General features: G+C 30.7%; 2 protein-coding genes across 2 annotated transcripts; one reads left to right on the top strand and one right to left on the bottom strand.

Moving 5' to 3' along the window:
• Window positions 1-3,776: 3,776 nt before the first annotated feature.
• LOC129892665 (uncharacterized) lies at window positions 3,777-7,935 on the top strand. The gene is made up of 3 exons (XM_055968250.1): window positions 3,777-4,011; window positions 4,131-4,313; window positions 7,862-7,935. The coding sequence occupies exons 1-3, from the start codon at window positions 3,777-3,779 to the stop codon at window positions 7,933-7,935; spliced, it is 492 nt and encodes a 163-aa protein (XP_055824225.1).
• A 10,425-nt stretch (window positions 7,936-18,360) lies between these two features.
• On the bottom strand, window positions 18,361-19,716 carry LOC129892300 (transcription factor MYB41). Its single transcript, XM_055967868.1, is given in 4 exon segments — window positions 18,361-19,014; window positions 19,017-19,153; window positions 19,268-19,397; window positions 19,500-19,716. Coding segments are annotated over 4 exon segments (807 nt in total). The 5' UTR covers window positions 19,633-19,716; the 3' UTR covers window positions 18,361-18,607.
• Window positions 19,717-20,320: the final 604 nt, after the last annotated feature.

The following is a 20,320-nucleotide window of genomic DNA, read 5'->3' as shown; positions in this document are numbered from 1 at the left end:
TGCTATGAATAGACTTTAGTGGTTTTGGTTATTTTTTTACTTTCATAAATTGAGCTTCAGCATTATTGTCGCTAATATAAGTTGAGATTTGTATCATTGGTTCTTCCACCTAGGAGATTAAGTGTGGGTGTCAGTCATGGTTCATTTTGGATTGTGACAAACTTGATATCAGAGCTTTAGGTTCGGTGATCTTATCACATAAGAAAAGGTCTAGTAGAGTCTTACGAAACAATATGAGGACATCTTTACTTTTCTTCGAAGGGCTACGAGACCTTACAAAAACTCCATTCCTTCTTTCTTTCGTGCTATTACTTGAATCCAATTGGTATCTAGGTGATACAAATTGGTATTTATTCTTCTTCACTCTATTTTCCCAAATGATAGAAACAAGAGCAAAAACAACGACTAAGTCATTGGTTAGAGCCGGTACTAAAGTGGAGTAATGTAAAGAGTATATGGGATTTAATAAATCGAGTATATGTAGATTGTAATAGGGATCAGACTGGTTGATTGTGGGTAGGTAAAAATTGATGAGATGGAGTCAGATGAATGGATATGTTTGATATGGGTACTATGAAAGAAGTATCTTATGTTATTCGACCTTAATTTTGTACATTGTTATGTTACCACCTTCTTCATTTTGGATATGACTTCGAGTATGATTCGCTACATATGCCCGTGCGTGTTTCCATATCTATAGGTGATTTTTTAGTGGTGGACCGGGTGTATCGATTCTGTGATTATCATCTTGGTAGGGTGACATCCTTGGACAGACTTGGTCATTTGAATTATGGCAGATTTGGTGTTGTTTGGGATAATTGAAGTAAACCAATAGTTCTTCACGCACCACTTTGCTTATGAGAATATATTGAAAAGCTATTATGAGTATTTATAGTTGTCCGATAGCCTTAAGATTCATCTAGTCGTTCGGTTCACATCCCGTCTATATATGATTGAATGTAGGGACCATTGAGTCCAATATGTCGTTCTTAAAGGTTGTTTACAATCATAGCTACTGATCTAACATTTTCGATAGTATTGTTAGAGGTTTTGTATGACTTGGACAGTGTCTTCTGATTTCTTTATGGAGCAGTATATCCCTCGGACCTTGAAGGACAAGAGAAGAGATGAGTTCCTGAATATAGAGATAGGGAAGATGTCTGTTGTAGCCTATGAAGCCAGGTTTCGTGTCTTATCTAAATACGCTACTCACCTTTGCTTCAGTCCAGAAGAGCGGATTTCGCTTCCTTCTGAAAGGATTAAGGTTAGAATCTCTATTGTGGTTTCATAGATTGAGTGTATATCAAAGAGGTTCATAATACGACTACTATAATAATATCGATTCATACTTGGTTAGAGTTATGGATTGTGTTACTTCTGCTAACGACCTAATCTACGAAAAAATGCATATCATTTGGGCTAGAGACTAAATAGATCAGATTTGGTAATGTTTTGCAGTTATTCAATGGGTAGGAATGTGTGGGCCATTTGAGTATAATCTTCTCGATAGGTATAATGTGTTCAAGTGGTGGATCCAATGGACTTTCACAGTGTGGTATTAGTGGTATATGAAAATGAATACGTCGATTGTCAAGTATGAATACCAACTACTTAAGAAGTTATCAATGGTATCATATGCTCGTATAATGAGATTCGATGTTGCATTTATAGTTGAGAAACCAACTACTTTGTTACTACAAACGCTTAGGTTAAGCATAGTTTATAAAAAAGATTTTAGTGGTGAATCTTTGATTAATGCATTTAGGTTGTCGAGTGTATTTCGAGGATTCTAAATGAGGACCGCTGATTTTTATTGTAAGCTCCAAAGAATCGGATCGATATAGGAACGAAAAGATTATGGGTAAAGGAGGTCCCACAGAGTAAACTTGGGTAAAGACAATTAAAGATTTTAGTAAGAAAGTGAGTATATAATTGGGTTAGTCCTTTAGATTTGGTTGGTATAGCTAGGTTTGAGGTATCATGTCGATGTCAAGGTTGACTTGTGGTGATGGCAAAGGCTACTGAGAATGATGGTAACAAGAGTTCATGATAGATTGTGATTGTGATGCAATTATATGATAAGAATTTTTGGTTAAGTAGAGATTCAATATGATAACAACAACTTAAGAGTATCTAAGGTTGTGATTTGCTATTATTTGTTGAGTAGTATGATTGTATGAAAAGTTATAGGATGTGTTGAAACACCACTAGAATAGAATTGAAAGGAGCTAGAGTTATAAATAGAAGGAATTAATGGGATGTAGTTTAACCTTTGGAAGGAGGCGAGAACAAAGATAATTACTCTAATTTCAACGCCAAAATGTATCTTCAAAGAGAGTGGAGAATTGGATTCAGAGACACATAGTTCCATATGTTTTGCTCTAGTTATGATGATAGTGTTACGTGTCATTTATATGAGTTAAAAACTGTTGGATAAGATTTGAGAAAGAAGTCTATGATCATTCGGCTCGAGTGTGGTGATAAGTTCTTTTGTGGATTCGAGTTTGGCAATTGGTACAGTTGAATTTTTAACCAAGGTTATAGTAAGGTTGATGAAGAGGTAATCAATGATAATCTAAGATACGTGAATTCATAAAGATCTTTAAAGTATGAACTAATGTTGATAGATAAGGGAATTAGGTGACAAAATTAGAATCAAAATTCAAATTTTTTATTGTGAGTCTACATTCGTGGTAGTATATTTTGTCAAAGTATGAATTGATAAAGTAAAAAATTATCGATCGCATTGGGAATTGACCATTTAGAAGGACTTGTGCATGGCTTGGATTGTAAATTTGGTTACTTTAGTTTGTTAAAGGACCTAAGGGAGGATTTTTGGCATGTATGAAGGTATGATCTTATTTCCTTGGCAAGATTAAAGAAAAACAGTTTGATGATGAGAAACTGAGTTAGATTCGTGATATGGTCTTGTAGAGAGAGGCCAAGAAGGCTGTGATTGATGAGGAAGGCGTCCTAAGGATCAAGGGGCGGGTATGTGCCACTCGTATTGATAATTTAATTCAGAGTATTCTTACGAAGACTCATAGTTCGAGATATTCTATACATCCTGGTACAATCAAGATGTATCATGATCTGAGATAATATTATTGGTAGAGTAAAATGAAGGATGAAGTTGTTGATTTTGTTACCCAGTGTCCGAATCGTCAGCAGTTAAAATATGAGTACCTGAGGCTTAGAGGGATACTTCAGGGAATACCCATTTCTGAATGGAAGTGGGAAAAGATTGCAATGGATTTTGTGGTTGATATTTCAAAGACAATGGGGAATTATAATTTGATATGGGTGATTGTGTCGACAGATTAACTAAGTATGCTCACTTTATTTTGGTTAAGGTGACTTATAATGCAAGAAGTCAGCCTAATTCTATATCCACGAGATTTTTCAATTACATGGAGTTCAGATTTTCATCTATCAGATAGAGGTACGCAATTTACTTCTAATTTTTGGAGGACCTTGCCAGCTGAGTTAGGTACTAGATTGGATCTTAGTATTGTGTTTCACCCTTAGAGGTAGTCTAAGAGGATAATTCAAGTGTTGGAGAATATGTTTGGTGCATGCGTTATAGATGTTGGTGGTAATTGGGATCAGTTCCTACAATTAGCAGAGTTTTTGTACAACAATAACTATCACTCGAGTACTGATATGGCTCTAGTTGAGGCATTGTATGGGAGGAGATGTAGGTCTTCAATTGGTTGGTTTGATGCATTTGAGGTGAGACCTTGGGATCTGATCTTTTGAGGGAATCGTTAGAGAAGATGGAATTTATTCAGGAGAAACTTCTAGCAGCTCAGAGCAGACAGAAGGAGTATGCAGACCGAAAGGTCAGGAACATGAAGTTTATAAAGGAAGAAAAAGTGTCGTTGAAGGTTTCACTCATAAAGGGTGTGGTGAAATTTGGTAAGCGAGATAAGCTCAGTTCGAGTTATATTAGGCCATTTGAAGTTCTTAAGCGTGTTGGAGAGGTGACCTATAAATTGTATTTACCTCCAGGTTTGCTCGAAGTGCACCCAATGTTTTACGTGTTTGTGCTAAAGAAATATCATGGTGATGAAAACTATATTATTCGATGGAATCCGATATTACTTGATGAGAATTTGTCCTATGAGGAGGAACCTTTAGCTATTTTAGACAGAGAGGTTGCAAGTTGAGGTCTAAGGAGATTGTATCTGTGAAGGTCCAATGGAAGATTGTATATGTGAAGGTTCACTGGAAGATTCGTCGAGTTGAGGAATCCACTTGGGAGACTGAGGCGGATATGCGTGGAAGATATCCACATATATTCGTCGAGTCAGGTACCCTTTTCTACTCTCGCTCTTTTTTTGACTGTTTGGGGACGAACGGTAGTAAATTGATATCTGTTGTACGACCCATTAAGCCATTTTGAGTATTAGAGTTTCTTATTTCGTAAAAGACTCATTTCATAAATTTTTAATGGGTATTTTGGACTATTCGATAACTACAGTTAGTTAGTTGAGGGATAACTTTAGATAACTAATTTAATTAAAGTGCTAAAGTGGTAATATATTTAATACCATGTACCACTTATTCCATATTTATTAAAATAGTTAGTAGGGTTATCACTTTTAGTACTTAATTAATTTAGAAAAGAAAAGAGAAAAGAAGGAAGAAAAACAACCTGTTCGACGTTGACAAACATTAGTCAGTAACCTATATAATTTTCTCAATTTCATTTACATAGAACTGCTACTTAGTGCATAGATAATTATTGCATTGTTTATGGATAACAAATTGTCCAATTAGTGTTGGGTTGAGAAAGTTTTGAATTAGAAAATAGTTATGTGCAACGTGGGTTCATTTAATTGATGGATTGAGTTGTTACATTTAGTGGTGGCATTGATAGATGTAGTGAATAATCAATGATGGCATAGTGATGAGAAAATGGTCGAGAAGATGCATATATGAACCAATTGTTAAAAACGTAAGGTTTCAGTTAGTTCATGCAGGTTAAGTACTACACTGATTTCGTATAATTTTGGGTTGATTTTGATTTCTTTTCTTATAGTTATCATATCATGAATCAAGTTATGGCATATTGAGATAGGTAATCAAATAATAGGTCTATTGATTTCTATTTCGAGTCGGTCGATGATACTTACTCAATACATGTTACCCTAAATTGAACCCTACTTGTATTTTTTTATTTCATTTTGTGGAGTGCAGCGAGTGCACCATAGACTTTGACTCCCCATCAGCTCTAGTCAGTGTCCAACATATCAGGTTCCAAGGTTAGCTATTCCTTCTAGCTCGTGTTGGATTCCCTCAGTCATGACATGATGTCCTTAATTTTTGGACACAAACTATGTTATTTATTTTATTCTAGTGTTTAATATTTTTAGACTTCGTATTTTAAAATTAGATGTTCTTGATGTGATGAGTTTCAGATTTTGGGAAATGCTATGAATAGACTTTAGTGGTTTTTGTTATTTTTTACTTTCATAAATTGAGCTTCAGCATTATTATCGCTAATATAAGTTGAGATTTGTATCATTGGTTCTTCCACCTAGGAGGTTAAGTGTGGGTGTTAGTCATGGTCCATTTTGGATCGTGACATATTTTAAAATAAATGAATAAAAAATGTTTTTCAATCAGATATATGATATTGAGCAGATGGGCTGTGACTGATTGGCATTGCCACAACTTGAATTGTTTATGTATTTTGAAGACATGGAGTGGTTACATCAGAAATGTGATCTTTGGAGATTTATAAATATTTCGAGGGAATGTTTAATTGGCTTATATTCCATTCATAAGTTTTTTATCAATCAAATGTATGTAAAAACAGCTTGTCCAAATTTTGGGAGAAAATTCCACATTAAATTTCAAGAAAAATACTTAGGGTCAAAAGAAACAAGATACTGATGGAGATGGTAATTCGATTTATGTGATTAAGAATTCTATTTTAAAAAAAAGTTCACATGGGTAATAATAAATTAACACTAAAGGACTAAAAGATGAGTGTGTGACTGCAATTAATTGAGTGGAATGAGTTATAATTAATTAATTGAGTGGAATGAGTTATAATTAATCAATTCAGACTACTAAAAAGGAGATATTTAAAATTAATGGGATATATTCGATGAATTTATCTATATGAGATAGATGAGGTTTTCGGCAAATCTCTATCATGAATATTCATGAACGCATATAGAGTATTCGTGCAAAATTGTATTTGAAGCATAGCAATCCAACAAATCTTACTCTCTTATTCTTTATTTTTTTAAAATACATTTCTTTTGAAATATCTGGACAAAAATAGAAGAACATATTCGTGGATTAATAAGAAAATAATAACAAATAAAATGAAACTTAAAACGTAATTCTAAGGCAATTTTATTTTGAATTCATAAACTTATTAAAGCTATATAAAGGGAACTAATGCATGAAAGGAAAACGATAAACTCAAATAGAGATGGAGATAAAACATCAGCTATGATTCATCTGACTTCAATAAGTTTAGCTCAATAGTAATTTTTGAATTCAATAATTCAAATGAAGTCTAGAAGTAGAATTTTGAACTAATGTCCAAACCAAATTCAATAATTCAAATGAAGTCTAGTAGTAGAATTTTGAACTAATGTCCAAACCTGAGTTCGCCAACAAATTCGAGACGGAAGTAAAATTTTACTATCCATTATTTGTATAGAAGTCCTATTATATTTGAATTTATGTCGGAAAATTTATATTGAAGATTAAAGTGTTCTTTAATAATATAATTATATATTCAAATAAATTCAAATATGAAATTTTTTATTAAAGCTGTCAGCAGCATCTTCTTGACTTAAGTGCGTGGATAGGTATCCTTACATTGGGACAAAAGTCTTGCTCCACAGCCAATAGCACATGCCCCAGCCTTTTTCCCTTTGTATATATCTTAAAATATAGTTTGTTGTTTAATTAATCCAATAAACCTTAAATCTAGAGTATATCATTAGAAATAGTATAATCAAAGTTACTAATTTTGTCGTAAGAGTGGAGATAAAATATTAGTTACGAATTTGGATGAACCCAATTTATTTTTTTTTGCTTAGACCCTATATTTATATTAAAAAATCTATTATTATTATTATTATTATTATTATATATATATATATATATATGTATATATATAAATATTCAATTGTGAACCCATTAAAAAAGGTTCAATGGCATGTTCGAACCCAAAAACTTTTAAACCTAATTTTGCCTCTGTTTTGCTGAATCCACAACTTCATAACTTTATCCTTGTATGAGATTAAATGATAAGTCCAGAACCCATAAATTTTAAATTTTGATTATGCCTTCATCTGCCACAATGATATTGTTAATGTTACATACCAAATGAGCCTAAATTTGTTTTTCTTGTACAGAAAAGGGTCAAAACTACTCTTTAACTATTCGAAATAGAGCACATATACCCTTAAATTATATTTTGGTTCAAAAACACCCTTCACGTCATATTATTGGCTCAAAAATACCTTTACATCATACTATTGACTCACTTCTACCCCTCTGTTTGACGGAATGAAATGTCACATCACATATGTATTAATTTACGTCACATAGGATCTCCACATAAGCACCCCACCACACTCCATCAATTCAAAGACCCAAACCCACCCATTAAAAGACCCAAACTCATCCTTGACTCCCGTAGTTAGGGTTTCCTTGACTCCCGTAGTTTGATTGCCAATATTTTTTTGCAGTAGTTTTTAAGCAACTCCCATAACAATGTGCGGCAGTTAGACACCCCTGTTTGTTGGCATGGCTTTAGGAAGAACACTTCAGCTAGTTCCCAAGCATCTATTGATCACATTGAACATATGGTTATGTTGCTCTGCAGCTCACTCCAAGCCCGACCACATCCATCTTCTTCCTAGAAAAGCATCTGCTTCATCAGGTAGCACATTTGCTTAATTGTCATTTTGAAAAATTAAACCTATCACCCCTTGTTAGCTATTCTACTAGATGAAAATTATAGTTTAGCAAGTTAAATAGCCAATTAATAGTTTGCTTAAAAATTGCTGTAAATTAATTGTGGCAATCATAACTGTCAAGGATGAGTTTGAATTTTTTAATGGGTGGCTTTCGATTATTTAATTGATGGGGTGGGATGGGGTGCTTATGTGGAGATCTTATGTGGCGTAAATTAATACACATGGGATGCCACATTTCATTCCGTCAAATGAAGGGGTAGAAGTGAGCCAATAGTATGATGTGAATGGTATTTTTGAGCCAATAGTATTAAGGAAATGATATTTTTGAGACAGAATATAATTTAAGAATATATATGCTCTATTTCAAATAATTGAAGGGTAATTTCGATCCTATTCCATTTCTTATATTATATTATGTAATCATAACAAACCAATCTGTAATTAGCTCAATTAATTAGTATAAAATTGTCCTTATGAGTCAAATAAACCTTTTCTTTTATCTCGTGTGCTAATTTCAACATCAAAAAGGACCACATATCAAGTATTTTGAATACTTACAGTCTGTTTGGATATTTTTTTTAAAGTTATTTATAAGTTTAAAATTGCGTATTATAAGTTTAAAAAAAGCTCAATTTATTTTTTTGACTTATAAATTATTTTAAGTTTATAAGCTGTTTTAAATAAGTTAAGTCAAACAAATCCAATTATTTTTGGGGGCTTATTTTAAATATAAAATGACTTTAAATTGATCAGTCAAACACTCCAAAACCTGAAAACAACTTATAAGCTAATCCAAACGGGCTCTTAACAATTTGAAAATATAAAGTTTAGTGCAAAAACAACTTATAATCTTCTGACTTTAGAGAAAGGGAAAACAGTAGGTAAAGTGAAAAGGCCTACAATTAGCTTGAGATTTGCGTACTTTTAGTGTCAAGGCAATACAAAAAGCGCCTATTACGCAGAATTATTCCAATAAAAAGGGTCTTTGCAAAAAGCTAGTAGCCCAACTCGTGTTCCCCAGTTTCCACTCTGAAGAAAACAAGAGAAAAGAAACAAAAAGACAATTCCACTTTATTTTCTACTTTCTATGACATCACCCATCGGGTATTTGCATTTTGGTTACCGTTTTCTTTACGTTAGTGTATGACTTAAGCTTTTGAGATTTTTTGGGAACAATTTTAAATATATATACAATAAATTAATTGATTAATAATAAATATTATCATATTTTATATTTATTTTTTTATTTTCTTGTGTCGCTGTCGTTATTTACTTTCTCATATCACTTTGAACTTCTTAGTTTTATTTGATCCCTTTTTATGCTTTTATTGAGCCGATGGTCTTTCGAAAATAGTCAACCTACCTTGGTAGGAGTAAAGTCTGCGTACACGTTACCCTCTCAGACTCCACATTGTGGAATTTCACTGGATTGTTATTGTATAGTCATATTTTATATATATAAAAAAATAATCAAAAATCATGATAAATATGTAGTGACTATACAATATAACTTGCCAAAATTATAGAAAGTATATATTTATCATACAATATAAATTGCCCATATATGAGTTATACACTGAATATCATTATGATATATTCTATACATGAAATATATATTGAGTATACATGATTATACACCGAATAACTATTTTTTTGATAATTAAAATAACCGAATAACCATCTAGTGTAATTATTCCTTCTCTGTTTTTTTACCCACAATTGTCAATATATCAAGTTAGATAGTTAAATGGTTAAGTTAGTTTGGTAAAAAGCTCCAATATGCCATCTCACTATTGTTATAAAAAAATCTATTCGTACAATTAATTTTAGCAAATAGATTTTTTATGATTTTACAAAATCATTTATTAGAGGTTCACGTCACCAAAACTAAATCTACTGAATTTAATCAAATTCGAAATTTAAATCTAACTCATTGACACAATATCCGCCTCTCCCTAACCCATTTCATTTCTTTTTTTTAAGGATGTTGACATCATAGATAAAAGATTAAAGGACAATTTTAAAATCTTTTCTCTACTTGGGACGTTTCTTAATGATGACACTTTAGAAATCGACTAAAAAATAAAAGAAAGATGAAATGACTTAAAGAAGCAGCATTGGTAATTGAGCACGAAAAGGAAAGTGGCAAGTAATGATGGTATCGTAAATCCCTCTTTCTGTCTCTTCTATTTTAATTAACTACTATTCCTAGGCAATTTGTTACCCATGTTAAATAATGTTACATTTTTTCATCTAAAGTTTTGTGATCTAAAATTTGGATATACATTTTGATAGCCTATAATTGTCAATGTCAACAGAAACATACCTTATATAGCCGTACCCAAAGACTTTGAAGGGAAAATAAAATAAAATAAAATTAAAGTTGTTAATTAGGTAGAGCTGTAAAGGCGAATTTACTATTTAAATTTTATGCGTAACTTGTAATTTTACTATTTTTATTATATTTATTAAGTTCAAAATCTATTATCTAAACGTATATACATAACCTAAATCAAAATATATGGATTCATTTGAACCCATAGCTTGTTGATTGGATATGCCTTTGATGGATAATTTCATTATTTGATTTTCAAAATGCTCCTGTTATTATTATATTGAATTAGTTCAATATGATTTGGTAATTTTTAGTTTATTTATGGTTTGTTCGACTTTATAACTGATTATATAGGTGGAGAATTATGACTTTAACAATTGTGAAACTCTTTAATGAAATGAATGAAAACTGTCTAGTATTTGACAGTAAACAACATACATGTTTAAGTAATTTGTACTATATATTGCTAGTTGTAACTAGGTATTTATGTCTTTATGTTTAAAAGTAAAGATAATAAGCTTTTAATTGAAAGGATTTTAAGGCATTTTATTAGTTTATATTTAGAATAATAAAATATTTATCTATATAATAATATAATATACATACACAAATTGTACATGAAATTAAGTATTTCGGCAAAATATTTCATATTTTGATACTGTTATTATATATATCAAATACAAAAGAATAATTTAAAAAAACTTACCAATCATCGTATTAAATTCTGTAATATCGAATTTGTACGTAGTGCCAAAAATTTCGATTTTAATATGACAATTTTGTTTAATAAAATATATCCACCCTAGTGTTGGGTAATAGTGAACTACTGAACTCTAAAAAAAAAAAAAAAGAAGCTACTAGCTAGTGTGAAAGAACAAGAACAAGCTCCGTGAAAAAGCAATTTAGCTTTATAACATTTCAACTAACCACCAAAAGAAAAGACGTGCAGTGGATGGACTTCTCCTCTCTTAATTAGAGGTCTTGAGTTCGAATTCTGAATATAAAAAAAATTCATGATAGGGAACGTTTCTCTCCAAATGGGACCATGCAGTGAGAGTTCAGAATAGTCGGACTCTACAAGTACCGGACAATGGGTGAGAAACCAAAAAAATATTTCAACTACGATTAATCTCAAGTCACTGTAATCATCAAATGTAACGCTAATGATTATTTTCAAGAACAAAATGCAAAATGAAACTTAAAGCAAAACAACATTATATTGGAAGAATTAGGTTTATCAAATATGGACCACATAGTAGTCAAGGCAAAAAATTATTTGAAAATGATCCAAAAGGAAGAGTTGGGTAAGAAAGTTGAGCATGATTGATCAGTGTCCCTTTAATTTTCTAACTTTTTGTTATCACTAGTCCAAAACAGAACACGGCAAATATACTTCTGTAGCTATTGATATATCAAAGTCATCTTCCACTTTATATTACATGTGCTAAAACATGAAGAAGATTCCACCTTGGAATATCATATGTATACTTACAATAGAGAATGCATTGATTGCTTCAATCATAGGAGTAGCTTTGTCCTTTACCATAATTGTTTATTCCAAATTTCATTATATAACATTTTTTTCTCATATATATATATATATATATATATATATATATATATATATATATATATATGTATATATAAGTAATTAAAAAATACTCATCAAAAGACTGTTAGATCAAGTAATTTTATCGTCCACGAGAACAGTTTAAAGGTAAAGAGATTACAATTTGAATTATAGTGTTACGAATTCAAATCTTAAATTTGATTTTTTTAATCATCTGATTTTCGAAATTCACCGATTCAATTATTTCTTTGGGATTGAATTACTAGGAGTAATTTTATGTTTAACTTTGTGGAGTTGTGGTTTTTTGTGCTATTCTTTGTGGTGAAAGTCACTTGACAAAATGAATCATTCACATTGTTGAGTTATATAATGGGATGAGCACTACTAAAGTCTAAATTTAGTGCAAGATACGATTTAACTCTTTTTTAAGTGCCTCTTAAGAATATGAGGAGGGTTCTGTGTACGTAGTCATATTTCTATTTTAGGAAGATAGAAAGACTGTTTTTGAGAGAAAATAGTATCCCAATATGGGAGCTTTTATTTTCCTTCTTTTATTATTATTATTATTATTATTATTTATTTATTTAAAAAGAAAAAAAGAAATTGGACGAAGGCACAATTTGAGAGTGTAGATTTGTGTCACGAAATGACAGAATTGGAGCTTTAGATTGTATAAAGTTGAGGTGGTCAGGGATATTTAGACAATACTTCAGATTGTACAAAACAAAATAATGAAGTGGGCTGGGTCATGGATGGGGTGTTTTTCATAATAATGAGTAATGTTCTTTTCATAATAATGAGTTGGTTTGGGCCATCGATTGGAATATTTTTCAAAACAATGAGTTGGGCTTGGTCATGGATGAAATGTTTGAGAGTCCCACACCGGTAGACACTAAGATCTTTGATTTTCTTATGTGGTCTTGGTCTCTCACACAATACTTTTTTTTACGAGTTAGTATTTGGAATTGAGTTAAGATCAAAGATCCAGGAATAAGTTGATGAAGATTAGAAGAAGGCAGATCAAGTTTTGATAAGAAAATCAAAGCAAACTCTAACACAGCTTATATTGAAAAAGGTAATAAAGCATCTAATAAAAACATAGGGAGCAAAGCAAATTTTAGTTTTGAAACTTTGAAAATTCGTGTGTCCGCCGCACTGGTCCTACATATAATTACAAAAATAATACTTCCTCTAACTCAATTTATGTGATACTTTTTGAATTTTGAGATTCGAACGATTTTTTTTATAGTAGTTATGTCTTTTAAGTATTTTTGAATTGTCATTTTCTATAACTTAATTATTGGGGATTGTACTATTTACATAAGTTTTAAATATGTTAATTTTATATTTCAAAAAGGTTAAAGATTTCATAGCTGTATTTAAGGACAAAATTAAAAGATTGAACTCTCAAAAATTCAAACTGTGTCATATAAATTAAAATAAAAAGAATAATTGTGTGATATAAATGGAAGCTGTTGAAAAATAGATATAAGCATGACGACTATATAAAGTAAGGCATACTCCGTTTGCTAGGAAGTAGGATAATAATAATATATTAAAAAAATGCAATTTTGGACTTATATTTTCCTCAACTATATGATGTCACTTTTCCCTTGTTTTCCCACCACCAAATCTATAGACTAGGATATGCTCTTTTACAAGTCAATAATCTCTTCTTTTTTATTACTATTACTATTGAGATATCAAATAATTTCTCATAGACTATATATTTTACTAAATAACAATTGTGATCAATATTTTTTTTTATGTGTTTTAGATATGTAAACTTTATTTCATAAAACTCTGTACTAAAATATTAGATATATTAACTTTCGACTTTTCATACTTTGATTGAGGGGACTGCTCATTAATTTGTGATTACAACGTGCAATTCAGAGTAGAAACTAAGTACTAAATATTGGCTATTTGAGTTAAAGCAAATCACAAGTCCTATCAAAATATTCAATGTAATATTATGTCAATGATTCTGATTACGATTTGCGAGGGCAGCTTGAGGATAAGATTATATGGTCAAATGGGTAGGTTAAGTTTAATTTGGCATGTCAAAATAGATTGAGTAAATAATGACGGATCAAAGTTACTTGGGTGAAATGAATTGTGTTGAATTAGCTAAAAATCAAATCATAACCCAATTCTCCTAATTTGTACTAAGTTTTAAATTCTATGTTTGTTTTCTTACAATTTGTTTGAATGGTCTAATAAACTTTTTCTCTTATATTATGACTATATATAGTATATTAAACATAAAAAGTCTTTTTAAAAATATTTAGATAAAAAAATTCATAGGTCCAATCTATAAGTATCAACTTGTTAATCAAAGCAACATATCAGCTCAGCTTTAAAATGAGTTGAACAGGCGAATTAAAATAAACTAAGTTAATAAATTAAACACGTGATTAACTTGCCCAAACTCAAATGAATTAAACAAATCACAATTTTATGAAATAATTTTACCACCCTGATTAAAACTTTAAACCATACAAACTATAACCATAATTACCCACCTATCCAAGAGACTTCCCTCTACCACCACGCGTTCAAAAAGTAAATTTTAGGAAGCTCTAACACAAAAAGGAGACATTCTTTTTGTGTTTAACGTGAAGATGATTCAATTTGGTTTGATATTACCTGGAATTACCTTAATTTTGTAAATTAATATCCATTTTCTTACTTGTTATTAGTTTAAATGAATTTACCTTTAGTTTCGTGAGGTCAAGGTATCAAGTGATTCTCGCAAAAAAAATAAGGGAAATGTTCGAATTTACCTTTGATCGTTTTGTAAATGTTCGAGGAAACTACTAAAATTATTGAATTTCTGTCGGAGATCAGGACATGCATTAGATGTCAAAATATTATCAGAATCTCTTATTCTTTGCATACTTTTCTTAGCTGGTGCGTTGATAATGCATAAGTCCTATATAATTCAAATTTATCCTTCGTCAATAATTCTAATCAAATCTATCCCGTTATAAAATGGGCTAGATTTGCCCTCATTGATAACTACATAAGTTTTTCAACACTTGAGCTTTTCTTACGAGGAAAATTTCAAAAGTAAATATGACCCCTTTTCCCATAAAATAATTATAGTTGATCTAGCATTCAATCATGCAAGAAGAGAATCTCAATTATTTTCATCGAGTGCCACCTAATTACCAAATACCAATCATTGAAATTAGAAAAACATTATGAACCGCAGGAACTATATAGAATGTGTGTGGACACTAATCAAAGATGAAAAATGAATTACAGTACTATTAATAATTTCATGGTAACAAATTGAGTCAATATTAGCGTCTTTCTGTACAAAAATGGTGTAAGAATTTGAGCCATATAAAGCTCGATTTGTACTCGTTTTCTTCTTTATCACACGCTTCTTGCTAGAAACAATAAAAAAGTGTATGCAAGACAAAAATGCACTTTTAAAGTGTTTTCAAACTATAAAATAAGGAATATATTCTTAAATTTTGGTTCAAACTCATGAGTCATGAGGAGCGGAGTGGTCCATTACGTAAGGTAAACGAGAGCTTCGCGACGCAAATATGAGCAGTTTTAAACGTGTCACATGGGTTGTCCAATGAAATCAAGTTGACATATGATTATGCTATTTACATTTTTAAAGTGATAAAAAATAAATTATAATTATAAGTAAAATATGATGAAATAAAGATTTTATTGATGAATATATATTTGTGAATATCATTCTTTTTCTCCTTTGATTCTTTTTTATCTTTAATTTTTTTTTGTAATTCGAAAATTGTTAATAGTGTATTTCTTGAATATAGGATGATTTGGTATTTGATTGCTAGGAATGTCGGACATTAGCTTTGACAAAAATAGTATTTAATGTCTTGATCTCTTTATGAATATTCCAAGAGTTTATGGGATTTCAAGATGGGTCTTTAAGGGAATATGTTACCCTTAATATAGACGTAAATTAAGATTTATGGTAGAACAGTCTCCAAAAACCCTAATTGATACTATATATGAGTAATACTTTTACTGATATATAATTATATTTTAACTAATTAAATAATATAAAATTTCCTTTATATCGTCTGTATATGAAAGATAAAACTATTTTTATCCTTGTAAAGAGATTAGTAGGGTCCATATAGAATTAGCGTAGGCAGTTTGAGCAAAGGCCAATTTGTGATATAGTTCATTGATTTCGTTCCACACTTTATTAAGAATTTCTTTAATAATCTGAAAACCATTCTTTTGATTAAAATTGTTCAGATAAGATATGTGGATAACCATAATGAAAATATTTCACTTTGCTTATAATATTGTTGATGTAAGGAGATGTATTTCCCATATTGAGGTTGCTTCGTTCGAAAAGGATAATTACTTATGCACAAAAAATATGTTAAACAAAATCAAATAAATTTAAAACAGTTCAAACAGAGCGGATGTATACTCTAATTCAATTAATCTTCACTACTAGTAGTTAGTGCCGGATTATTGTCGATGTAATCATAAAAAGCTAATTTTTCAGGAATTTTAGATCAGGCTTCTGATAAATTTTGATTTTCTGATCAGAAGGTCACGGGTTCAAGCTTTGGAAATAGCCTCTGGCATAAATGCAAGGTAAGGCTGCGTACAATAGACCCTTGTGGTCTGACACTTTTCTGAACCCTACGCATAGCAAAAGCTTTAGTGCACCAGACTGTCCTTTTTTTACTAGTAGTAAGTTAGCATCAAAGATGGTGCCGACCGTCAAATTTTGAATCTATCTCTGATTTGATTCAATTTCTGATTGGTGTAATAATTTCTCTCATTTCTTTTTTACATCAACCCTTTAAAAATTAGAAGAAGTGATTCTCAATGCAAACACAATTAAATGATCTTTGATCTTTAATCAACAAGGGACAAAAGTTCATTTATATAAAGAATCTTGTTAAGGGTGTATTCGGTATAGAAGAAAATATATTTCAATTTTTTTATATTTTGTTGGTCAGAAGGTTTTGAAAATTATTTTTTCTAGGAAAATAATTTTTTAAAATTAAAAAAATGACTTCTTTAATAAAAGTATGAAAATAAATTTCATAAATGACATTATAAGTTCATTGTCCCCGTCCATCCAACATTCCAACATTCCAACCTCCGCCCTTAGACCATTCCATCCCTGCCACCCCGGAATCCCTCTCCCCACTTCTATAGTATTTTGCTAGATCAGGCATTTAACCAATTGAGGAGGGTAAGGTGGGGGTGGGAAGAATAATAGATATTTTTCCGCTCTATTATTCATGGTTGAGGGGAGAATTTGATTTTTTAAAAACCAAAAATAGGGATATGGGTTGAAATTCCACTTAATATGCACAAATTTCCACATAATAATTTATCTAGTTTTTTCTAGAATATATAATTCATAAACTCAAAATTCTAGAACCATTATCTCTAAGGGGGGAATAAATCTTTACTATTTTCTTCGGTCATTTTTATATGTCTACTATTTTAAAAATAGATGTTTAGTACTTTAACTTGTCCAGTTTAGAAACTTAAGAGATAATCTATCACTTAATTCTTCATTTATTTTTATGAGTATTTGTTAAGACCGAAATAATTAGGTGTCATCTGAAAGATAACAAAACAAACCTCGAAAGACCATGAGTAAGAAGACAAACGAGAAATATGTCAAAAGAGACACAACTATTTAACGTGGCTCGGTCAATCAACCTACATCCACAAGAGGAGATGAGCAATCACTATACAAAAGAGAGCACAAAATATTTAGAGAAATAACCTCACACAATTCACCCAGAATAAAAGGAGGTACACATAAGTGTTCGTAATACTTGTGTCTCACAAATTCTCTCCGTAAACAAAATTTTCAAAACCCTTAGGACTATATTGTTAATGCACCAAGTTAGAAGGAATTAACCTCTATTTATAGAGTCATAAATTAACCTTTATCTACAAGACAAATGACTAGCAAAATATAAAAACTTTGTGTTTTTCTTTTAGGACAAGGAAAACTCAATTATGGTAAGAAATCAGGGCAAATACCCAACAATATTAACTATTGTCATTTTTCAATGTATTTCCCAAAGCATTGGATTATATTCAAAGGGTAATATAATAAAATTGTCATTTTATTAATTTCTTTAAGATATACATCAATTTAATATTAAACAAGTAAAAATGGAGGGCGAAAGTATTAATATTTCATTAGAGTACCACGTGATTGATCAAGACTAAGTTTCCTCAAAGGGAATTTTTTTTTTAAAAAAGGTAGTAGAAAACACGTATAATACGTACCTTACTTCCGTGTAACAGAGCAAATCATAAAAAAAAAAAAAATTAAAAAAAAGACCAAAGTCACTAGAGTTGGTTATCTAGTTACATAATTTTGATTTCGAATCTTTTAAAATACAATATACTAGAAAAGAATGAATAAAGAAACTTACATAAACAAGATGAGAGGGAAAAGAAATCCTCAAAACTTTTGTCTATGTATATTGTATATAATCCACCGGTTACATTGGAAAAAAAAAGAATAATATATAATAAGACAACAAACAAATTAAACAACTGGTATGTATAGATAAAATTTCTAAAACAAGAGCCACCTAACATTACAAACTTTAGAATTTGGATGCACCAAATACTAAAAAAAAACGTAACAACGGTTCCATCCAAATGTCCCTGGAGAAAAATAAAACAATAACAAAGACAACAACAAACACACACAAAAAAAACTATATTTTGAACAATGTCAATCGATATTTACATAAAATCATCGAAATTTAAACTCTCTGGGATTTCGAATTTCATCAAATTACTGCAATAGCTCTCTTTTTCGTCTTCAGTGGGCGTCGACAACACTGAATCTAAACTGAAATTCTGATTGCTGCTGTTGTTGTTCAGTGATTGAAAAGTTGAATTATCAGAAGCATCAGAATTACAATAACCATAGTTTTGTGGAGGTAGCATTTGGCCATTCATCAAATAGGATTTCTCCACGTATCCTAATTGCATGGGCTGTGATAATGAAGATGAAGAAGGAACATTTTGTGTGGTGAAATTTGGTATTTCTTGAATCTGATTTTGGAATTGGAAAAATTGAGGCTGATTTTGCAATTGGGAATTCAATATTTGATTTTGTTGAAGTTTTTGTAACAACAATTCAGACCGTCTAATAAATCAAGACGAGGACTATGCGTAACTGGATCAATACCATTTCTTAGAAGCCTTTTTCTAATATGAGTGTTCCAATAATTCTTGATTTCATTATCTGTTCTTCCTGGTAGACGAGCCGCTATAGCTGACCACCTAAGACAAACATAAAACACAAATATAAGTTTTATGAAGACATTTAAAAAAAATTAAAAGTATATTCTGTCTAACAATATAAACTTTTAAGTTATTAAAGTATATATTGCTTACTTGTTGCCAAGAACACTATGAAGTTGGATAATAGTTTCTTCTTCATCAAATGAGAATCGTCCTCTCTTAATATCAGGTCTCAAGTAATTCGTCCAACGAAGACGACAACTCTTTCCACACCTTTGAAGTCCTGCAAATGAATTTTTCATGAAATATTATACACCATCTATACTCATAATATACATGAAGAACTAAAGAAACCATCAATAATCTTGATGAATAATATATATACCAGCATTCTTAGGGAGTGTTCTCCAATTTCCAGGAACATGAAGTTGAATATATTGGATGAGTTTATTATCTTCTTCTGGAGTCCATGGACCTTTTTTGAGTCCATTTTTATCACAACATGGTGATCTTCCCATTGTTTTTTCTTCTTTTTGTTTCCTTCTAGATGTTATTAAAAAGTTGGAAGTGTTTTCTTGTGAAGAAACTCAAGAACTTTTAGAGAATAAAGTGAACTTGTAGGACCTTGAGAGGATGAAGACCAATATTTATAGATGAGAAAAATAGATTGAAGTCAATAGTATTTGGCGCCGGCCTCCTTCTATGTCAATGCCTCAAATCACTTTGTCCGCTGTCTCTTGAGAGTGAAATGTACAAAAGTTACTTAAGGTAATAGAATATTGAAAATAATGTACTCTCCCCCCATCTGTTTTTACTTGTATTAATTTGACACACCTTTTAAAGAATAATAAATAAAATAATAATTTACTATATCACCTTTTCAAAATAAAAATCTATAAAAAATGTGCATTATTTTTAATATAGTGAAACAGTAAATGTGAACTAGGAGTAATACTATAATCATTTTGGGATAGTTATAGGTCCGGACCATTTGATCATCTAGTTTATATAATATGTACCAACTATATAGATAATAAATAATTTATGTATCTATAATATACATACCTATACTCAAATTCAATATAAATATTGTGTATATTTCGACCGTATTAATAAACTAATTGGCCAAAAATATATATCCGTAACTTTTCCGTTCTTTTTTCAACTGTAAAAGTGTTTGGACTTTATCTGGAAAAAAATGTGAAA

The sequence above is a fragment of the Solanum dulcamara genome, chromosome 6 (assembly GCF_947179165.1).
Source record: "Solanum dulcamara chromosome 6, daSolDulc1.2, whole genome shotgun sequence".
Classification (NCBI taxonomy): Eukaryota; Viridiplantae; Streptophyta; class Magnoliopsida; order Solanales; family Solanaceae; genus Solanum; species Solanum dulcamara.
The sequence above is the reverse complement of the archived record's forward strand: the minus strand, read 5'-3'. Positions and strand labels throughout refer to the sequence as shown.